The 18,016-nt window shown below is 36.6% G+C and overlaps 1 protein-coding gene across 5 annotated transcripts in view; it reads left to right on the top strand.

The window, feature by feature from the left end:
• LOC149553079 (Protein phosphatase 2C family protein) overlaps positions 1 to 18,016 on the top strand; it is a 268,679-nt gene that overhangs the window by 232,258 nt on the left and 18,405 nt on the right. For all 5 annotated transcript variants that reach the window (XM_089788589.1, XM_089788591.1, XM_089788587.1 and 2 more), the window contains 2 exons: positions 5,069 to 5,158; positions 5,278 to 5,325. In XM_089788589.1, coding sequence (XP_089644715.1) covers positions 5,069 to 5,158; positions 5,278 to 5,325 — 138 coding nt within the window. The remainder of the gene's footprint in view (positions 1 to 5,068; positions 5,159 to 5,277; positions 5,326 to 18,016) is intronic.

The raw sequence follows: 18,016 nt of genomic DNA, 5'->3' as shown, positions 1-18,016 counted from the left end.
AGTTGCCATTCAAACATTTGTACCATCATCAAACTAGATTGTCAAATTCAGATCAGGGGCTCCCAATATAACCCTTGCTGAATAACATCAAGGATTGTGAACAAATTAAGATACAGAGGGAACCTGCTGCAATTTTATTTATAAGAATTAAGTCCAAACCATGAAGAGATTGATAGTTATATATAGTAGTCCAAACAGGGGACATTACACCAAATAATTTGGAAGGACAACTAAAATGTGCATCACCATATTTGTACTTCGAGTAACATAGCTTCAGATCCCACAAAGTATAGTAGAGGATACACAAAAAGTTAAATCCTTGTTCTTCAAGCCTTATCAAACAGGGATTGTACTTTTCTTTTTTGCTTCAGGTTGCCTAAAGTGGAGAAGCAGAGAGGGACAAGACAAATTCCTATTTTGACTTTACTTTTGTTGTATTTTTTATTATTTCGATTCGCATGTTTATGCAAATTTGAAATAGTAATATTCATAAATAGGTTAATGAATAAACTTGAACACCAAAATACTAAAATATTTCTGTTATAAAAGTAAAAAATATAAAACTTGATCATTTATACAGTATTACTCAATTTTAAACCCCTAAGTTAATTACTAAATTTGTCAACTAAAATCAGTAGTTATTAAATTAAACAATGAAAGAAAATCTATGAAGGGAGGCTACCTTGGTTTGATGAATGCTTTGAATACTTGAATCAATGGTGGATTGATGTCACTTGTCACCCTTGCCCTTCTTGCTCGTCTTGTTACTTTTACTCAATGCTAATAACCTCAGTTGCACTCTTGCAGCTTGCTGTTGCAACTTTCAACTTTGTTGTTGTAACTTGTGAGTGTATTGGAATGAGACTTTGAAACCTACTGTCTTCGGGGTTTTGGGGAGCTTAATATAGTATATACCATTAAGGTATGGTTAGTGGTATACAATTTAGGAATACTTTTTTATTTAAAAAACAACTTTAAATCTGTTGTAACGTAGAGGATGTATGAAAGTCCCTAGGATGTTTAGGAGTCTCCAAGGCATTCTTGAATGAGGGGTACATCCTAGAAACTCTCTGTCCTCAATGTGCATGTCCTGGAAATGTCCTTGGGGCATGGGTGGCATTGTAGGGACAGTGGGGGGATGTTCCCTCCAAGCTCCCATGGTCCTGTTGAGCACTGTTTTATAGTGGATAGGCTTTTTCTCTAGTGTGTTTGGATTATATATTTAAACAAGATTGTTATGCGAATTTAGCATTGAGCCTTTTGTGTTAGCACAATGTTATGACCCAATTAAATGCAAATATAATTCATTAAAATATAAATATACAATTAATTATCTTAATTAAGAAAAAAATAATGTTTATCAATATATATAATAATCAATGTTAATGGACATTAATATTAATTCATATTAATATTAATAGGATCAATTAATCAACATACATATATGACTGATCATAATCTATTAATCAAACACATCTTAATGATCCATATTAGTAATATCATGTAATATTAAACTAATCAATGCAATTAATAATAACTGCCAAATTATAATTAAGGAATATTATCTGTGTGCTTCAATAGTAAATTGATGGTGCCAATATGTATATAGTCCATTGACTTCATTTTATAATTCTAACTTAACAATAACAAGTAATGATAGTTGACTTTGATAATACTAACTATATGGAAACGTTAGCAGGTTGGAGGAGAAGGTCACGACCCACAATCCATATATCCAATGAAATTCAAGTATTAATCAGCAAAGATAGGACAAGGGGAGGATGATTTACATAGGGAAAATATGTTTAGATAGTCCCTTGGAGCGATAAGAATTCCTATATGTCAAACCACAGATGGAAAACATGACAACTATTAAACATTAGGAGAGGAAAGACAACCCCTCCATTCTTAGATTCAGTCAGCTACTTCCAACGGTGAGAAGGGAATGGCGATTTTGGATTGAATAGGAAGGATTGACATAAATTGGGAATAAGTACATTATATATGGTGGGAAATGCTGATACTACCATAGTCGGGTGAAATGTAGGACTGTAACTATTGTTGGCTTGGACTACACTTCCATGAGCAGATTGATAAGCTAAATAATCATTCTTATATTGCTTTTGAGATTCTACACGATTGCCTCATCGGTTTGCATCTTCTTGGTCATTTGTGTTTATATACATCCAAACAAGGAGGACAGAAAGGAAGAGGAAGAACAATAATAGATATCCATATCTCTGATAATAAAGAAGATATCAAGCATAAGTTAATTTCCCTTTTGAGTATAAGGGAATAAGTGATGTACACAAGACTAATGTGAGTACATCAAGCATTGGCAATTCTTAAAAGTAATTAAAAGCTGTGATTATATTTTTTATATTGAATGAGATACTATAAACATATATTATAATCAATAGACACACACACACACACACACAAACATACATAAATAGAATATTATGAAATTTCCAAAATGAATGGATATAGATGATGTTATATTCATTGAAAGTTACTTGATATTTTGTGAAGAGATCAATAAGGTCTTATGGGGAAAGAGATTTGATCTAAAGACTAATAATGTCCATATAAGTTGATAATCTACATTTGACCAACGTGACCATGATATCTATAATCTCTCCTGTATATGAGATTGATGTAATTTCCATGTGACCGACATCCTTGAGAATATTGAATCTCTAAAATGCTAGTATGTGAGATTAATAATCTTCATCTAACTGACATGTTTGAGATTGTTATCAATGTTCCAAGACTTTGCAAGTCCGAGCAGGACTTTGTGAGTCTGAGGCAAAGGCGACCTTTTTGAGGCAATTGGCCTCTGGACTCTGACTCGGCCAAGTCTTGGCAGAGTCCACATGGACTCACCGAATCCAGGGACTCTACCGAGTCTCGAGCCCAGGACTCTCCCAAATTTTTCTTTTAATTTTTTTAAAATATTTTTTTTAAAAATTTAAAAAGATAGAGATTTCTGTAAAGTGTTTTTTGTTCAGTGTATATTAATTTTGAGAATGATGTTGTGGTATGTTAGGAATTTATTAAGGATTGAATCTTAAATCTTAAATCTTCAACTTTATATTATGTTATTCAGTTTTTTTCCTTCAGAAATTCGCTGTTATACTTATGTGATCTATGCAAAATTGTGTATGAGTGTTAAGTAGCTTCTATTTATCTCAATTATTGCATATTTGATGTTAATTGACTAAATGATGCTTGAAAAAATCATTAAATCCTTAAAAATCTTTGAATTTCATGGGTTTTTCGATTTTTTGAGTCCTTGCTGAGTCCTGGCCAAGTTTGGTCGGCGAGTCCGAGTCTGAGTCAGATTTTGACTTTCCGAGTTAGAGGTGAGCCCGAGTCTCATAACTATGATTGTTATCATCTCTATAATGTCGATATGTAAGATTTATATAATCTCCATTTGATCAACATGCCTTAGATTGATATAAAAATGTTAGTATGTCAAAGTGATCTCCATCTTATTGACATGACTAAGATTGATGTGTGAGAATATTCTCATGGGTCAACATATGCATATGTGATAAGGCCTTGGATAGGGAATGTCCCTTCCGAAAAGAAATATTAGGAGGTTCACTCCGAAGATCACGATGGAATAACGAAGGTTTAAGAAAGTTGATTTGGAGATATCATTAGGTTTTGGGTTTAGAATTGGGGTTGAATATTATTGTTAGACTTATTCTTGTTTAATTCTGACATTTCGTTTGCAAGTATTACTTATCCCAAGCTATAACGCCAATGGCGGCAATATTATGCACAATAGTTATTGTTTAATGATGATTTGACCTTCTATCAACTAATAATTCACTAATGGCATATGATGCTTTACTTGTATTTCTCTCACTGTATGCATTATACTCACAATGAGTTAAATCTAGGAGGGTAGCTGGATTGAGTGTTATCAACCTCCAGACAAGTGTTTGAATTAGTGTTCCATAACTCACGCTGAGTCATGTAAGTTTAGGCAGGCCACGGGCTGTGCAATTGTTGTTGGGTTTTCATGACCTGTTGCCATGACCCACATGACTCGGTTGAGTCATGTGGGTCATGCCATGACTCGCTGGGTTCAATGGTTATTACCCACGCATATTGCAAAAAGTGGTTTCTCTACCTTAAAAGCTACAATAGTTTATAGTACTATACTTACCCTGATATGCCAGAAGAAGAAGCTGCAATGCTCATTTCTGAGCCCCCAACTTCATCAGTATTGCAGTAAATTTGCATTAATCACTAAGCTATGGCTAGTGCAAGATGCAAGGCATAGCCCAAAAAACAATGCATTACAAATTCAATCAACTATAATACAGCAGAGATTGTCTTAGTGTTTGTTATTTTTTATATTAATTTCAATAGTATTTTTACATGATTTTCTACTGCTGAGCAGGGATCTTGTATTTTCTTGAGATAGATGTACAAGCAAAGAATATTTATAGGTATATTTTGCTTGCTTGTACTTATGTTATGGATGTATGTTTATGTATGTGATGAAGTTAGCTTCTATTTTATTATGTTATAGCATCTTTAAGCTTTACTCAATAATGGGTGCATGAAACAATAATTAAATTGTGAAAAATCTCTGTTTTTTCATTTTACCAAGTTATTGACAAGTCATGGATTGAGTCGACATTGCCAAGTGATAGGAAAGTCTGAGTCATGGAACTCTGGTTTGAATAGTTAGTACTAACTGTTTTTTAATGTCAACATTTATGAACATTAATACGCATAGGGTTTGACTTCGAGGAATTTTTTCATCCTCGTTAGTTTTTGTATCGGGTATATCTTATAGAATGTCACGAACTAGGCATTCAGCTCACAAATGCCTTTACATATTCTAGAATCTGTACTTGATACCAAATTTATCATAGTATTATTTTTGACTGCTGATAAGGAAATGATGATATTTCTGTTTAAACATTCATCAGAATTTGTATGACATCTTAAAACTATTATCCATTTGAAACCTTAAGTAAGATTTATATGTCAGAAGCTTTATATTTTCATACAAGTTAATCCCAATAGTCTTCTATTACAGGTTGGAGTTTCTGCAATCCCAGATGTTCACACTTTTGAGCTAACAGAAAGAGAAAATTTCATGATTCTTGGGTGTGATGGTTTGTGGGGGGTATACACTTTCATACCATTTTGTTGTTTTTCTGCTATAAGCATCATGGTCAATTAAGAACCAACAAGGCAATTGAATAATTTTATTTCTAATTGTTGAACTTTTGCTATATCGTACAGGTATTTGGTCCAACCGATGCAGTCGAGTTTGTTTCAAGACAACTAAAGGTAATTTCATGCCTCATAAAGCCTTAACTAGCAATTTTGGTATTTACTTTCTTTAATCAGTATGTTGTATCTCCATGAAATAACTTCTTGCTAAATTAATTTGATGGCTTTAGGTGGATGGTCTTCACTTCCTTGAATCAATATAATATCTCTATGAAATAATTTCTTTTAAAGTTACTTTGATGGCTCTAAGAGGGACAAATAGCAATTAAAAAGAATTAGTAACCAGTTTTATCTATGGTGATAGGCTATTTGCCCTTTATAGTCCCTCTACACTAGTCCTTGTGCTATTTTTTGTACAAATTTGATTTCTACAATGTTAGGGGCTAAGTCACAAGGTTCGAGTTCGAGTTCAAGTTCGACAGCTATGAAATTCGGATGAAGTTTGACAATCAAAAAAAGGGAAAAAAATCGACATTAAATTTGCCCTATGTAATTTTCAAAAAAAATAAGAATATATTATTTATTAATTATATGTTTGAGTTTCATGCAAAGAACTTTTCAATATAAAACTACAAAATAAAATGTATCTCCATGTCCAACAATATGTCCAATAAATCATCAAAATAGTTTGACATTACAAAATAGAGATAAATAATCATTATAATATTTATAGTTTACAAAAATAAGTATAATAGTTTAATATAAATATTTGCAATTATAAAAAATTATAATATTTCAGTATATAATAATAAATATACAACATTCAATACATGAAAATAATAACAATTGTAAAATTTACAAAATTAAAAAATATATAATATTTTGAAATTTATTAAATTTGTATTATGAAATTTTTTAATTGAGGTAACATAGATTAATAAAAAAATAGTAATATAATTTAAATGTCTATAGATCTAATGGAAATAATTTAATCGTAATAACATTATAAATCTAATTACAACAACTTTAATGACTTTAATTTATATTCATACTTAAAAATAAAATATGAAATGACAATCTTATTTTTATAAACCTAAACCTAAAAACACAAAATTAAAATCTTATGAGTTTATAACCTATTAAAATCTTAGACGAAGCCGAGTTGTAGTGACGAGTCGTTCAAGGAGATTGAGGAGTTGCAAAGACGACGGGAGTTGCCGAATAGATTTGAATCTGTGACCTGAATTTGAAAATAGATAGCCACAATTTTGGTGAACAACCAGACAAGGACGAAAGAGTTGCCTCCAATGCTAAGAAAAACACAGATGAAAGTCTGGCCACCGGTGCTCAGAAAAACAATCTAAAGCCCTAGCCATTGCTGCTCACGAAAGCACAGATAAAAGCCCTAGCTGTCGTTGCTCCTCAGCTGTTGGTACATTCTCAGTTTGCAGATGGCTTTATTTATAGTGAAAACTTGGTCAAAAATCCTAAAATATGGGTGATAAACTAGTGTTTTTCAAGACTACATGAGCTTTTCACCTGTCTGTACGAATTTTAACGAATTTATTTTGGTTTTTTGGGGTTTGCCGAATTTTGAATCTGAAGCCGAAAATTCGGCAAACCCTGTGACTTAGGTTAGGGGCGTCTCTTGCATTTAACCATCCTCAAAAGGAAACTGAGTGGACTGAGCTAGTTAGTATTCCAACTTATCGAGAAGTTCTCTTAGCCTATGATCATAAGCCTATAAGGTCTTCTTGTTTCCTATCTCGTGTTATAGAATTTTGCTACTACCTTGTAGAACTTGGAATTCCCTATTCAAATTATTCCAAGTTGTTCAGTATTCTCTTGAAAAATCTGTGTATCAATCATTTGCAATTCCCTGTAAGGTAGCAGGGAATGTCTTCAACCAATAGTCATAACATCCTTGAATCAGCCTTCCATATGGTCACACATCTTACAGTAGGGAGCAAGGTCCTCTAATGGATCCCCCATTAATTTAGGGAGCTTCAACTTCTCTAAAATATTTTCCGTATTTCTGTTTTGGTCGGCACCATGCACACTAGGTGGATTGGATCTTCTCCGTGTACCTGTGCTTCACTTGCACCCTCGACCATGCACAAGCTCCGAACTTGTCTACCAACATTGTTCACACCTTGATCACCTCCTTCGTACCAGTATTACTTTCTCCCCAAAATTTTTGGTTCTAGTCCCCTACCCTCTGCTCCCCTAATATGACTAGGTTCTCAATGCCAAATACAAATTATTTCGCTACCTCCTTAATTGGTTTCATTCCATGTTGCCTTCATTGCATGCAGAGAGGAAAGACATTTCGCATATGGTCACACGTCTTACAGTGGGGAGCAAGGTCCTCTAATGGATCCCCCATTAATTTAGGGAGCTTCGACTTCTCTAAAGTATTTTCCATCTTTCTATTTTGGTCGACACCATGCACACTAGGTGGATTGGATCTTCTCCGTGTACCTGTGCTTCACTTGCACCCTCGACCATGTACAAGCTCCGAACTTGTCTACCAACATTGTTCACACCTTGATCACCTCCTTCGTACCAGTATTACTTTCTCCCCAAAGTTTTTGGTTCTAGTCCCCTACCCTCTGCTCCCCTAATATGAGTAGGTTCTCAATGCCAAATAGGATGTTTACAAATTATTTCGCTACCTCCCTTAAGTGGTTTCATTCCATCTTGCCTTCATTGCATGCAGAGAGGAAAGACGTTTCGTACCGTGTAAAGTTAGACTTCGAACTCTCCTCTTCGATTATTACTCGCACTAAAGAACTATTCTCCTAGTCGACAAGGTCCTCTCCTACCTCATCAGGGAGTGGTAGGTTTCTCACAGTTCCCTCCCACTCTTGCCTGGTAGGTTGTGTTCTACCTTCCTTGGTAGTAGGCCTACACATCATACCATTTGACTCGGCTAACACTATAGCTTTTGCTTCATGTCAAGCTTCGAGGTTGCTTAAGGAGTCTCTAAAATTGTTGTCCCCTCTAACTCTTCTCCTTGATTTAGAAGATCTTGTGGATGCTTCTCTCTCTTGGTATGTCTCTTTCTGTCCTTGTTTTTGAGAAGGGGTATCAATTAGTGGAAATTTCAAAGGTATGACATCTACTCATCACGAATAGCTATTGTTTGGGTTTCTCCCTTTGCTCCTCCTCTTGTCACTCTCAAATATCAATCAAATTGCGAGCCAACAATGTTGAAAGGCTTCTAGAAGATCATACACTAGAGTGTGCACTCTGAGTTGAACATGTTTAGTGTCATTGAAGGTTGCTTTCTCCCAAACCTCCCACTGCACGTATTGGTCAACTAATCTTCTCATGTCCCTTCCCTATTCTACTTAGTGTCATTGTCAATCACTTGCATTTGCTAATCAAAGTTACGGTCCCATTATTCCTCCAGCCCACATATTTTCCTTTCCTTAGACCTCTAGGCTTGGATAGGACTCCAGAGACAATGCAAAAAGTTTTTCCTACAAGATTATGGTTTTACGCACAAGTAATCAAAGATATTCAAGAATAACATGAATAACACAAGTCACAATCACAAAATATTGGTAGAAGGTTAAATCTTTTCATTTCATATCATTTCTATACAATCAATGTGACTTGTTTTGAGCCTAATACAAGTAATGTTGGCAAAATGGTCAACACTACCCTCAGGATTCGTAACAAGGGACTAATCACCTCCTATGGATTCTATAAGTTTGTTGGTTGTATCGGGCATTGACAAGTCGATCTTTTGGTGCAACAACAACCAAACTTATAACAAGTGGTAATGGAGCTTGGTCATAGGTTTAAATCCCCTTGGCTAGTGCCCCCCTCAGGATTGGTGCCAACCATTAGCAATTGATACCCTTTTGGGAAAAATGTTTTATTTTACTTCCAAATCTAACTTAACTAACAAAATTATTATTTAAATACTTACGACAGGTTCCCCATCTTCAATGGGGGGAATCAAGAGAGTATTGGAACATGGGGAGACGATCAATCTCGATCCCTAAAGAACCAATGAGTACTGAAGCTCCAACAAACCAACAATGGAACCAACCAAGAACAAGAGATACAATGCAGGTTCCCTAGGTCTGTCTGCTGCCCCTTAAATAGTGGGTGTTAGGCAATATTAGTGCCCAACAATGTGCCTATCTTCCTCAGAGTGCTTAGAATGGCTAGCCTTCCCACTTCCTAGCATTAAAGTAATCTCCAACATGCACCAACGATCCCACAGAAGCAAATTGGGATTAGTTCTCAAAATGCCAACTACAGATCTCAGATCGATTCAGCAGTAAAATAAAAGACTTTGCACAATTCATTGGCCAAGAACACCAATTCAAAGTGCCTCCTCACCAAGAAAACATTCTCCAGAAAACCCTTGAAAAATGACATGACTCGAAATTTTCAAATGCTCAAGTATGATCAAACTTCTTGCAAGGAGTTGTATTTATAACTTTTTAATTCAAAGCTTCACCAACACACCCAACAGCTAAAGCTTATTGCTCACACCTTTCACTTAAGAGACTTACTCATCACACTTTTCACTCAAGTTATAGTTTTGCATCTGGAAGCATATTAAACTTTTAAATGTAACAACTCCTTTACAACTCAATGGCTAGAGTTTTCTTGTGCATACTTTTCACTAAGTAGGCTTCTTGGACACACCATTCAATTAGAACGATTAACTCATAAAGTTATTTAACCAAGCCAAACTTAATTAATAACCTTCACTATACTCTTATTGTCAAAGTTCTATGAACAAACTGAAATAGCTTGACCCAAGGCATCACCGTTGTGCACTGCTATATATAGTTACCAACTTTCTTGAATTACTATAATTAGTATGTTGCACAAACAAAGACCCTCAAATCCTAGTGTTTGCTCACGAGGGTTGTGATGATGAGCTAACATACCCATTATCTTGATACTTGCTACACTGGGGACATCATAGAGTATGTTGAGGTTCTTAGAGTAGTGATAGATAGGAAGAACAAATTAGCTGCTTGATAGACAAGAAACAATGATCAATAATCAAGGTGCAATTTGTGAACAAGGTGTGATTTGACTTTATGAGACAATGAAGCAATTAAATTTAACTATTAGTTAATTTGAAGTATATGCGAAGAAGGTGCTATTTGACTGAGAAATTAGTGATTAGAATTTGTAAATCAAATGGATGATTTTTATTTATTAAAGAGGTGACTCTTGTTAAGTGGTTCAATACTTAAAAAGAATGCTTTAATATTTGATGAAAAGACAGATTAATTTGGTAGCAATTAATATATGAGAGCATTTAAATGACATATAACTAAAATGTTGATTAATATATAGGTGTGGTTTGTTTCTGCAAATCATACTTTTTGAAATGATGTTATCCTTCTTGATAAGACTATAAAGAGTGTTTGTGAAGAATGAAAATAAAAGTAAAGTTAGAGTGTGCAAGATATAAAGGATATATTTAATTCGGATTTACTACTGCAGAGAAGAAATAAAAATGAAAGCACATTTTGTGAAGGTTTGGCCCTCTTGGAGAAGAGGTATCTTGGAGTAATATATGAGGAGACGATGAGAAGCGTGTAGTTACCTCAATCTAATATCCTATGCAGATTTGAGTAAAGGAGTATGAGCAGATCTGTGAAGCATTCATAGCAGATTTATAAAGGAGAAGGTATGCAGATTTGGTAACGAGTATATGAAGATTTTTTATGAAATATAATCACATTTGATGAAAATAATATGAGTTCATAGCAGATTTTGATGTGAGGATTGTGAGCATCCAATGGTAGATCTATGGTCAAGTTATAAATGTTTGGAGAAGAGAATTACAGCATCCACCATCTGTTGTAGGAACAACATTGACAAGATGAAATTTGAATGAGGGGTTGCTACCTCTAGTAGGTTAAGTACACACGAATTGAATGAGAGGTTGGTTCCTTTGTGGTTTAAGCACTTATGAATTGAATGAGGGGTTGGTTCCTTTGTGGTTTCAGCACTTACAAATAGAATGAGGGGTTGGTGCCTCTAGTGAGTTGATGCCTATGAATTTGTAAAAGAAGTTTCTTATATATAAAGAATCTATTTTATCGTGATTTTCTTCCGCAAGGATTTCTACATATATCTTTTGTTCAAACTTGTCGGTGCATAATAATTAGATTTATGTGAATGATAAATATGTAATAAACACGCTTATGGTATTAACGTGCCTAACTAAAAACTAGCAACCAGACATGAAGTTGCCCAAAAACCACCCTTCCACACACTTCTGCAACGCAAACCTTGATTGGGCACCCAAGGTGTAATATCCCTTGCCCAAACTGACTGATTTTAGCTCAAGGAATATTGTCAAATGCTTGTATGTTGCCTTTCTCTTTTCTGATTTTTTTGTATTTCAGATTTGTTTGATATAGTTTGAATAATACTAAGAAATTTAGAATGTTCGTAAATGATATTACAATACTTTTTTTAATGAACTAATATGCAAGTGTAGTTCTTTTTGGTATTTTCAATGCATATACATGGAAACTAGATATGGAATGCATACCTACAGCCAACTGACATTCTGACAAACAATTGGCATACAACTATTATGCTGATCATATATGCGATTAGATGGACATTTCGTCAAACAAATGGTATGCAACATATATCTTCTTTATTGAATTCGTTCCCATGTACAATGTTGCTATGAATTTGCCATGACAAATGGGCTTACAATAATGACTACAACAATGCCAAATCTGATTCTGAGGTATCACTTACAATAGCAAAATTATGTGCCTAAGATTGCAATGTTAACTACTAATAGTTGCAAGAGGAACCTAATAATAGTGCTGTCCAAGGATGGAGATGAAAGTTGCAATTGAAATCAAGCATAAGTACTGTAGCATGGGTATTGTAGCGCAGCACTGTTCATGCGTACTGCAGTAGCAAGTGAAAAAACGATTACTAATAGCTGCCAAAGATAAATCTTTAGATCTGCACTCGATTGTCTTTCAATATTCTTCAAACCCTTTGGTTATTCCTTACTTTAAGCACAAATAGAACTCTGGAATGAAGCTCTCCTGAATGCTAAATTCAGTGGATATTTTACCACCTCAAATGGTTGCAACACTGAAGAATTGACGCTTTCCAATAGCTAACTAAAATTAGAAACCCTTGGTTTCTTCTCCTAAGTTTATATCAAATGCAATTCACCATAATCGGATGCATACCAATGAAGCTCGCACCTCTATTTATTCTTTTCCTTCACTCTTCTAGAAGGAAATAAAATATGAAAAACTAAGAACTCGATTGAGGGTCTAAAAGATGGGGAACATTACAATCTGGCCTCCCTGAAATTGCTTGTCCTCAAGCAATCCAGCAACGCAATGAACTCCAACCTCCACCTGGATCCCAAATGAAGTAGTATGTGACATCCCTATGGACACTAAACCAATTGCAAACCAGCATCATTAGGACCAACTACATGTCCTACAACCTAGCACCCAAAACTTGTGCTGATGATGTACAAGTCAGAATGTTACCAGAAGGAAACTTCGTAGAGAAGATCTATGAAACTTCTTCTTTCTTGTATCCACCCACATAATATTAATTGGACTGGAATCCTAATCATCACCATGTGTTGAAAAACATTTAGCTACAGGCAAACCATATGCACTCATGCCAATTGTATCAACAATAGGTGTAGCCACATCAAAATATATGGACATAGGAACAACACTAACTACCATAACAAAAAACTGAATAGAATCTGTAGTTGATGAAAACTCATAATCATCAACATGTGCGCCATAATCAGAACACACATTAACAACTACATGCATACCGCTAAAGTCCTCGTTAGATGGTTCAACTAGCACATAAGTGGCTGCTAATATGATGGTATCCTCGCATGCTCCTACTCCCACTATTGCTGCATCGCCATCAAATACATGATCCGGGGAACTCATGCCAACAAATGCATCATCTAAGTTAACCGGACATGAATTCTGATCACCTTCCACTTCAATTGTGCCCAACTTATGCACTATCTCATAAGAAATGTCCCGCAAATATGAAGCTGCAATTGTGTCATCACATTTAGCTCTTCGAAAAAGCAATATCATGCTCTATTCAAATCTTGGATTCAAAATTAGTTGGATCATCCATTTTTTATTTTGATTCATCTCATTTAATAGCACATCCAACTGTTTCCCAATACCCTGTATCTCAGAATCTCCATCCCTTTGCGGAGAAGTATGCCCTGTATAGGTACAATGAATTCCAAGCTTTCTATCACCATCCATAACATAGAAAACCAAGCCCTCTACCTGTGGGTTGAAAGGAAGGTGATGAGCACTCCTCATAGTATAATGCCAATAAAAAATCCCAATCTCTGTCAAGGGCTCATCATCATCAAATTGGGAATCAGAAAATGGCTCCAATCTCTCACTCCAAACTATTGGTTGGGCAGGATCCTGGGCAACTCTCTTAGCAAACTCGACCACAAAATCCCTATTAGAAAATATTGTAGCCAAGGTCTCTACAATCTTCCTCACCAATAGTCGTATAGCATGAGAGCCTTGAATGAGATTACGCTTAGATATACTGTATGAAAGCTCTTGCAAATCCAAGCTCTCAAGAAAATACTCCATGAATGACTCAATATAGTAGAAATTATATGTAAAGCATCAATCTACTCCCTCGCAATCCACAACTGATCCCTTTGAAAATGTGACAATGCCAACTGTCCAATGCTACCAACCGTATGAAAAGAAGAAATAGATTCACTTCCAATAGAAGGAAGCAAATCACCGTGAGAGCCCGTCTCCACTAATGCTCTCACCTCCTTTGTACATATTACACTCATATCCTAGACGAATGTGTTTGCTACCTCATCATGCCCCTCATCCTCAATCATAGAAGCAATCTCACCACCAACCACAATATGTAACTGAACAGGGTCTAGGGCTAGTGTCAACAGTACCCATTCTATCTCCATAGTAACCTTATTCAACTGTCACTGTGACTCCTGAAGAGCCAACTGAGTTTGTTGAAGAGAGTACATAGCCACCTCAAGCTCCTAGGTGAGCTCAACCACCTCCTCTTTCCCTAACAACATCTCATAGCAGGTGCTACCCCACTCCAGAAGGTAATCCCTGTCAACAACTAAGAGTAACTATGCTTCAAGATCCTAACAGCCTCTTGAAGCGTATGAACCTCTACTAGAGAAAGAGTACTATCACCATGCTCATCAAACTTAGGAGCACCCCAACCAGATGTAGCTAACATCTGACGAGTAGCATCATAATGCTCAAGAGCTAAAGAAATGTTACTATCACTCACCTTTAGCTGACAAGTCACATGATGCCTTTGTAATCCCCGACTCCTATGCAAGCTTTCTATCTCACTAACTGCACTAAAATAGGAAACTGAATCAAAACTCTCCACCACAAGATCACTCATACGTGTGCTATCTTCCTCGTACAATTCTGCATTTGACATACAACTGCCATGTACCTCAACCAACTCATCATCCAAAGAAATAGAATCCGTTGCCATATTAATCTCCTTGCATGTCTCAGCTTCCACCTGAATAGTAAGATCCTACAAGCGTCGATCCTAGGACCCATCGAAAACCTCCTTGGAGTCATCACCCAATATCTGACAAGAGGTGTCATACCCAGTACATCTCATAGCATCATCAAATGGATCATCAAATGTGTCCATACTATCTGCATCAACATCTCCTAACAAAGCCTCAATTGCAGATTCCTGACTCTGCACACGACTCAACGTCAAGCTACGAATCAGTAATACTAGAGCATAAACCCACATCTACTGACTTTGCTGAAATACCAACATCACCAACATCATAGCTGGGTGACTATACGTGCCTTGGTCCCACCTACGAAAGCAACTGCCTCCTACATTGTAGAAACACCATGAGATCTCACAAACAAATCTCCAATAATAATGCTGTCCTCCTGTAATGTTCCTTTGCCGTTGAAGACAAGATTTCATTGAATCTCAATTTCGTTCTTGTCAAGTAGCTAGAGGGTGTGGTACAGATCGAGTATGACATCAGGGATGGTCGTATATAGCAATAATATTAGTGCAAATGGGTCATACAGTGCCAAAGTGCTGGTTGTATGGTGTCTATGTCATGGTCGTACAGAGGTGAAGAGGGAGTACAGTGGCAGGGTAGGGACAGTACGGTGGAGGGAGGAGGAATGTGCAGAGGCCGTATGGTATTAAGGCTATACAGTGGAGATAGGGGAATGACCGTATGACGTGTGGGAGCAATCGTAGGTGTTGGTCGTTCGGTGAATAGAGGTGAAGCCGTACGGTGAGGAGGTAAGATTGAACAAGGCCATATGATGGTGGAAACACAAAGCCGTACAAATACTAAGTAATATGGATGAACAGATGGGTGAAGGCCATACGGTCAAGGAGGAAGCAGTACAGGAATGAAAAGAGGTTGCACAGTTAGGTATCTGAACCCAACTCTGAATACAATCTTGTTCATACAGAAACACAATAGATTTAGATGAAATCCAGACACAATATTCGAGGCTTCAATACAAATAATTCTTTTAGTAACGTATATGCCGAAAGATGATGCTTCGATTTGCTCGATCCAAGCGAAGTATTAGACGCGACGGAATAGGATGAGGGTTGAATCCCATCGAATCTGGAGAGCCAAGTAGGGAAGATCTTTCACTTCCGAAATGGTGAACAATAGAGAATTCTCAACAGGAATTCACAGTATAGAGAAATAATCCAAATTGCATACCTAAAACTATTTACAAGTTGTGCTTAAATACCAGCCGGGAAAACTTTCCAAAGGTGTACAAAGATAGCCGACAATGACACAAACTACAGAAACAAAACAAAAATGGGTCTGAGATATATTAAACTAATTGACCCATTAACAATAGTTTGACAAATGATTTATTTTATATAGTCCTCTAGTCCCATATTTTGCTTATCCTCAAGCAAATGTAGTGTCGGGTGCTGGAGAATGTGCTTGCCCTCCCATGTCACATCATCCAATGGCAAGTGTTCCCAACGCACCAAATATTCCTTCACTGTTCAATTCCGCAGGGTCTTCTTACGTACTTCGATGATCTTGGTCGGTTCCAATATGAGCTTTCCTTCTTCATTGAGTGGTGGAAGGTCTGTGGCTTGGCTCCTACTTCTAACTCAATGGTATTTTCAAATCCTCAATGAGGTGGTATGCTGAGATGAATGTCTATAAAAATTTTATCATGTTTACTCAAAATATTCTGGAGATCATCATCCTAGGTAGGTGTCCGTTGCCTTTTTATAAGTTCTACCGAGACAAGACAATGTGCAACCCAAGCAACGTCCTTACGTCGAAAAATTGCCTCCATCCGATGTGCAAAAACTTCCTTCGGACCCCCATTTGCCATTTCGCGGAGAACAACCTTCTTCCCATCCACAACACAAGTAAAATCCATTCGTTTGAAGCTCTGAGTGTATTCATCAAGTGTCTCCATCCACTATGCACAAAATAACCTCCATGTCATCAATGTCCACTATGAAGAAATCCTCGGTCATTGTGTGATTTGCCATTGTGATACTTAGCTAAGGAACAAGGTGTGTACAGGGTAGAAGAGTCCCACCGGCCACCTTGACCTAAAATACTACGTGTGTCTTTGTAGGTAGACCTCTTCACTTCACCAAAGATGAGTTTATGAAATTTAGAGTGGCTCTGCTATCAAGCATTACGAAAAACTGTGTACCTTAGGCTACCAGCTAGAGTAACAGTTCCTCCACGACATACCAATTCTGCAATTCTTTCTGTGCAGTTCAAACTAACCATGTTGGTGTCATCGTGATGTTGGTTGTCTTCGGCAGGTATTTCTTCCTATTCATCCTCATCATTGGATATGACCTCAATGTAATGAATCTTCCCTTTTCTGAGGCATTTGTGGCCTAGTTCCCAAGGCCCCTTGTAATTAAAACATAGTTTCTTCTTTCAGAGCTCCTATTTGGTGGCTTTGTCCAACGACGGCTTCTTGGGCAAAGGTTTATTATTTCTGTCCCTCAAAAACACCGGTGGTTTGGAATGTAAGCAACTTCGTGAAGACGATGTTGATGATGATGCCATACTCCATGCCTTCTTAATGGCCTCAGACAAGGTGGTAGGATTGAACCCCTTTACCCAACCTTTCAGTGGTTCTGTCAGTCCGTCCACGAAGAGCACTACCCATCTTTTTTCAAAAATGTCTGTGACCAAAGAAAGAGTTTGAGAAATTCCGCAATGTAATGGTCGACCGATCCAATTTGTCTCAGCTGTGCCAAATGTTTGAAGTTGAGTTCCGAATCTTTACCATCAAATTGATCTATCAATTTCTTCGTAAATTCCGCATAAATATTTATTTGATCATGCCTCAGTGCGATGGTGCCGTGATGCCACCAATCATGCGCAACTCCCTCCAACAAATTTAATTTTTCCTTTTAGCATGGGATTAAGCTGGAAGTAAGTATTGACCTTCATTACCCACACTTGCACAAATATGGATCCAAATCCATCAAATGGAGACAAATTTACTTTACTCAACTTCCTTCTGAGATTATCATTAAAATATTCTCTGTTTCCACCCCCGAATATCTCATTCTCAGATCTACATAATCTTTGTAGGATACATCTTCCTCAAAATTTGCATTCTTCCAATCTCCCCACAGTTGCTCTTGCATTTCTTCAAAGGTTAGTTGTTTCCCTTTGTGTTGTGGAAATGATGGCATGGAAGGTCGAGACCATGCTGGATGAGGGTTTGCTTTACTTGATACCAAA

The sequence above is a fragment of the Cupressus sempervirens genome, chromosome 6 (assembly GCF_028749045.1).
Source record: "Cupressus sempervirens isolate cs-2001-9-10 chromosome 6, ASM2874904v1, whole genome shotgun sequence".
NCBI lineage: Eukaryota > Viridiplantae > Streptophyta > Pinopsida > Cupressales > Cupressaceae > Cupressus > Cupressus sempervirens.
The sequence above is the reverse complement of the archived record's forward strand: the minus strand, read 5'-3'. Positions and strand labels throughout refer to the sequence as shown.